Source organism: Panthera leo, chromosome C2 (genome assembly GCF_018350215.1).
Source record: "Panthera leo isolate Ple1 chromosome C2, P.leo_Ple1_pat1.1, whole genome shotgun sequence".
In the NCBI taxonomy this organism is placed as follows: Eukaryota; Metazoa; Chordata; class Mammalia; order Carnivora; family Felidae; genus Panthera; species Panthera leo.
In genome coordinates this window covers 71,723,889-71,729,888 of record NC_056687.1, presented here as the reverse complement: position 1 = coordinate 71,729,888, position 6,000 = coordinate 71,723,889, and the positions used below count along the sequence as shown (strand labels likewise).

General features: G+C 42.7%; 1 protein-coding gene and 1 long non-coding RNA gene across 3 annotated transcripts in view; one reads left to right on the top strand and one right to left on the bottom strand.

Annotated features, from left to right (window-relative positions):
* Positions 1-250: 250 nt before the first annotated feature.
* Positions 251-789, bottom strand: LOC122229380. Its single transcript, XR_006206970.1, has 2 exons — positions 566-789; positions 251-480 (listed from the first exon to the last, which is right to left on the bottom strand). It is a non-coding gene; the product is annotated as an uncharacterized LOC122229380 (long non-coding RNA).
* A 43-nt stretch (positions 790-832) lies between these two features.
* Positions 833-6,000, top strand: part of UBXN7 (UBX domain protein 7) — a 59,610-nt gene continuing 54,442 nt past the window's right edge. The window contains exon 1 of one of the 2 annotated variants that reach the window (XM_042954405.1): positions 833-961. In XM_042954405.1, coding sequence (XP_042810339.1) covers positions 889-961 — 73 coding nt within the window. In that variant the 5' untranslated portion in view covers positions 833-888. The remainder of the gene's footprint in view (positions 962-6,000) is intronic. The other variant, XM_042954404.1, reaches the window with a different exon arrangement.

The window sequence follows — 6,000 nt, the reverse complement described above, 5'->3', positions numbered from 1 at the left end:
AAACAAAGGATAAAAAGCCCTCAAAGTCTCTTTTTGCCATCCCCCCCCCCCATTGCTCCCTTCTCTAGGGGTAACCAGTAACGTTTTGTGTACAACTTTCCAGTGCCCTTTCTATACATATACACATATAGTGTGTATACATATACACGTTTTCTTTTTACATAAATGACACCTCTTCGTTTTATAGGCCAGGAAACTAAGTGAAATCTTGAGGGGAGGCATGGATTGACGAATGTATTGAAGGAAAGTGGACTGGACAATCATTTATTTAAATCTACTATATGTCAGACTGTTGCGTCCAGTGCTTTATTGGCACAGAAGGGTTCTGGGATTTTACTTCTGTTGGATGGATCATCGCACCAGGTTAGCCAAACAATTAGTTTAAAGGTTGGTAAGCAGGTGCGAAAGTCGCTTCAATGCGATGAGGTAGGATTTGTATTTTGACAGGAGCTGCAGGAAACCTAGCAGAGGGCTGTAGAGCTGCAAAAAAAAGAAGGAAAAACTGTCAACGGCAGTTGGGTCTGTCAATAAACCTTGTGAAACTGAAACGCGAAGAGCCTACTACCTGCCGAGCCCTCAGCTTATTTCGGAAACCAGGAACAGATATCGCATCTGTGACACCGGCCTTAGAGCTTGGAGAGGAAGGCACCAGAGGTTGCAAGGAAGGATGCAGCCAGCAGGCAGCAACCGGGCAGCCAACCCGGAGAGCAGAGAGCGCTCCCGGACGGGCCTGGAAGTGCGCCTGCGCTGACCGCCGCGGGGGGGCGGGGCGGGAGGGGCGGAGTTTGGGGGCGGTCAATGAGCCTGCGCAAACCGCGCGGCGAGGTGGGGGAGGGCGGTCCGTGTGTGTCTGTGTTGTTGTTCGGCGGCAGCGGCGGCGGCGGTAAGATGGCTGCCCACGGGGGCTCCGCGGCGTCCTCGGCGCTGAAGGGGTTAATTCAGCAGTTCACCGCCATCACCGGTAAGAGACGCGGTTACCGGAAGGTGGAGAGTGGGGTCTGGAGCGGACCGCCGTTCCGCCCTGGGCTTCCCCTTACCTTCATGCATTTCTCCCTCGGGCTTTACCCATAGCTCCCGTCCTCCCTTCTGAGGAAGAGGCGACGACGGCGTCGGGTCTCCGGGTTCAGGCGGGAGACAGCCCCCCCGCGTACCCCATGCCTTGTTCTCGGTCTCTTCGCAGTGTGGAGGGAGACACCCCCACCCCCCTACCACCCCCCCTTGTCAGCTAAGACCCGGGGAATGGGCCGATCCCATCCGCCCCCGCCGGTCCGGGGACCTGGGGGCGGGAGAGGTGGGGGGCCGCACCCGGGCCACCGCCCTCCTCCTTCTTCATCATCTTCTCTTCTCTGTGCAGCCCTGGGGTGCAGTGCATCTTCTCACCTCCTTTTTCCATTCTTCCTTGGTCAGGTCATTCTCCCTTAGTCCCTGGCCTGCCCTTCCCCTTTCTGGGCCCCTCAGAGCCATCGCCGTGGCCCTGGCGTGCTCGGGCCCTCCCGCCTTAACGGCGAGGATGGTGGCTTCGACAGCGCCTTTACCGATCCTGGGGGATAGGCCGCTGTAAAGAGGGGTGCTGAGGAGTACCTTCAAGACAGAGGTTTAAAGAAAAAGAATGAGGGGGAGCCCCCCCTCCCCCTCCAACCTTAAGAGGGAAGGCCTGGAGGAATCCTGGGTGGCGTTTCCCACCTCCCCATAATAAAATCATAAAGACTGGGACGATGGCGCCGGATCCTCCTGCTGATAAAATAGGGATGGCGGCAGAAACTTCTTGGAGAGAAAGTCAGTTTCTGGGTGTCAGTATTCCCCAAGCCCCCAGTTATTCTTTTTCTTTGGACCCCTGCGAAGGGCACACGCAGATCCTCTTACCGCCTGGAGGAAAGGCCCTAAGCCATTCTATGAATTCTCTATGCCTTGTTTCCCTCTGATGGTGCTGAACTTTTTTTGCATGAGTTATTAGAGGGCGGAGCAAATGATGAAGTTCTCTGTGGAGTGATTTGAGAGAAGAGTACTCCATGTGCCTGAGTGTAATTTTGCCGTTCTAGTTTGTCATTTTGGAAGGAGGTTAGAATGTTAGTTCCCTCCCTGAGCAGATCTATACTTTATCTGGTTATTTGTTAGGTGCAGACAATGTTTCTACTGTTAATGCACCTAGAGTTTGACGTATAAGATCTGGTTAAGTAAAATTTTATATGGTTCTAACCAGACAGATTGTATGCAGGTTGCCGTTTTACAGTTTAAAGCTAGTTTTATCTTTTGCTCTGCAGTGACAACTAGATGTTTCATACATTATCTAGCTGGTGGGCATGAAACGTTACATCAAAATTGGTAAAGTAAGATTTGTAATAAAATTGGGATGAGGAATGGAATGATCATCTTTTCTTAATGTTTTAAAACTTTTGTGATTGGACTGTTAAAGATGTAATACACTTCCCAATGTCTAAGCTGATCACAGTTATTGGGAAAATTAGAAAATTATTGTGTATATAAGTTAATGTTGCAGCATTATGTTTTCATAGAAAAATCTTCGTAGTGAGTCAGATATGGAAGTAATTATTATTAATCTTTAGATTTTTATGGAGTTGATTTAAGATGCCACCTATTTAATTTCAGTTTTTTATGCTAATTACCACCACTTCGGGAACTCAGACTGTTTTTATAGTAACAACCACCCCTTCAGGAACTCAGAACCTCATGTTATTACTTCTAATGGAACTTTTTGGGACAAAACCCAAAGTGTGGTGAGATAAAATGGCTCACTTATTTGCTTTAAATCTGTTTCTGTTTGCTAGCCCACATGGCTTATTTCTTGGTCACAGGCCTTTCTATTCCTGAATTATGTTGGAGATCCTTAGTAAACAGAGTATCTGGAAGTCTGCAGAAGGGAAAATATCTTAGATTGTCCTTGATGTATTATGAATCTCTATTAATAATTTTGGTTTTTTTTTTTTTTACAAGAGAGTAATTAACTGTTAGAAACACATGATTGACCCCTTTAGTCTTTTTCACATTTCTATTTTACTTTATTTTATTTTATTTTATTTTATTTTAGTGGGCTCTGCCCTTAATGTGGGGCTCAAACTCATGACCCTCAGATCAAGCTCTATTGACTGAGCCAGCCAGGCGCCGCCTTTTCGATATATTTTAAAAAAATAGTTTGGGGTTCTGTTCACATATATTTTAAATTGTAGTATTTATGACAAAAGGGTATTTGATATTTTTTCATTGCTGAATGAATTAAACTGACCTTAAGAGCTTATGCTCTGATTTCAGAAAGATTTTACTTATCTGGATGCTCAACATTCTGGTTAAAGCAATATATTTTCAAAAATGTGAGCCTTACCTTTCCTGTGGCATTTAGAAATAGAAAACTGAAAGAATTTTAAGTCTTATTTCTTACTAAGAAGAACAAATGTATATGATATATGGGTATGAAATAATGACTCTGAATTTTTTTTTCTCTGAGTTTAGTTGACACACGTTATATTAGCGTCGGGTGTAATGACTGGTTTTTATTTTATTTTATTTTATTTTATTTTATTTTATTTTATTTTATTTTATTTTTTAAATATATGAAATTTATTGTCAAATTGGTTTCCATACAACACCCAGTGCTCATCCCAAAAGAAGCCCTCTTCAATACCCATCACCCACCCTCCCCTCCCTCCCACCCCCCATCAACCCTCAGTTTGTTCTGTTTTTAGTATTTTGTTTTATTTTTAAAATTTGTATTTATTTTTAAATAGGCTCCATACCCAACTCGGGGCTTGAACTCGTGACCCTGAGATTAAGGGTCACATGCTTTACCAACTGAGCCTGCCAGGCACCCTGACTCTGACTTTTTAAAAAAAATATATTAAAAAAAATCACACACACAGGGTGCCTGGGTGGCTTAGTTGGTTAAGTGTCCGACTTCAGCTCAGGTCGAGCCCCACATTGGGCTCTGTGCTGACAGCGTGGAGTCTGGAACCTGCTTCAGATTCTGTGTCTTCCTCTCTCTCTCTCTCTGCCCCTCCCCCACTAATGCTCTGTCTCTCTCAAAAATAAACACTAAAAAAATTCAAAATCACACACACACAAAAAATCACAACATGAAATGATTTTGAAAGAGGTTAAAGCTAATCTCTCACAGCAGCATTATTATTTATTTACATATTAACTTCCAAATCTTGTTTGCATACTTTTATTTTTACTTTTTCTTATTTTTATATTGTAGATCATAGTATACATAATTTAGAATTGTAAGATTTTCAATTAATATTACATCATAAACATTTTTTCTGTGATCAAACTCTGATAACCAAGTAGCCAAGGGAAGTGATAGTCTTTGAAAATAATCAACATTGAGAAACTATATACCTTTACCATTGATGATGTTGGAATCATTTGAAGCTGCATAGAAAACCAGTCCTGTTACTTTATAGTCTACTACATTTTGCAGTATTATTCAGTTTGATCTCTCTTGATATTCATCATAGTTGGGTTTGAATGACAGCTGACTGCTTTCAAAAGTCACATTAGTCCTCAAAACATGAGGAAGGAATGTGCTGCTAGATCTGAAGGTAAATCTGAAAGAACAATAAAAAAATTATTTAAGTAATTTCTATACCCAACATGGCCCGCCCCCCCCCCCCCCCGCATGCCCTCCAAAAGAACAACTTTTAAAAATGTTTTGAACTGGGGCGCCTGGCTGGCTTAGTCATAAGTGTGTGTGACTCTTGATCTCAGGGTCATGAGTTCGAGCCCCATGTTGGGTATAGAAATTACTTAAATGAATAAATAAAAACTTTTTTTAAAAAGGACTAAAATTTAAATAAATAAATAAATAATTATTAAAAAAATGTTTTGAACCATGGCAGTATCCCATTAACACCAGCTTAGGCTAACATTCAGGCACACATAGACAAAATGCACAGATGTAATCAGAATAATTTCATTAGATGAAGGATACGTAGATGCTATAGAATTGGTGAAGAAATAAACAGGCAATAGAAGGTAAGGACAAACTGTGAGGGAGTAGAAAGTGGAGGCTGAGAGAGTACAAAAGGTTGTTAGGATAGAATTCTGTAAAGTTTTGTGCATAGTAGGCATTCACATACTTAATTAAATTTATATACTTTTTTATTTTAGAGAGAGAGAGAGAGCGCACAAGTGGGGGAGAAGAGCAGAGAAAGAGAGAGGGAGAGAATCTTAAGCAGGCTCCATGCTCAGCACAGAGACTGACAGGGGGCATGGGGGGGAGGTGAGGGGGGCTCTATCTCACGACTCTGAGATCATGACCTGAGCTGAAATCAAGAGTTGGATGCTCAACCGGCTGAGCCACCCTTGTGCTCCACTTAATGAAACTATAGAATCTCAGTTATAGAAGAGACCTTAGTTTAATCTCTCTCTAAAATTGTTGAATGAATGCATATTAGTTACAGAAATTAGAAAACTGTTGTGTGTAGTATTTGGCTTTTGGCTAATTTCTATACATACTCTTTTCTACAATTTATTTCTCTTTGGTTAATATTAAAATGTGTTTCTCTGTCAGGAACGGTGGTTGTAAGTGTTCTAGATATCAAGAGACAGCTCTTGGAATTTTAAAAACTATTTCAGAAGGTGATTATGTTTGAGCAGAAGTTAGAGAGGCAATAAATTTTGAGTTGTGGGGGCACCTGGGTGGCTCAGTTGATTAAGTGTCTGACTTTGGCTCAGGTTATGATCTTGCGGTTCGTGAGTTCAAGTCCCATGTAAGGCTCTGTGCTGACAGCTCAGAGCCTGGAGCCTGCTTTGGATTATGCGTCTCCCTCTCTCTCTTTGCTTCCCCACTCACATTCTCTCTCTCTCAAAAATGAATAAACATTAAAAAAAAAAAAAAAAAAGAAGTAGTAGTGTCTTTGGGCACCTGGGTGGCTCAGTCGGTTGAGCGTCAGACTTTGGCTCAGGTCATGGTCTCACAGTTCGGGAGTTTGAGCCCCGTGTCAGGCTCCATGCTGACAGCTCAGTGCCTGGAGCTTGCTTTGG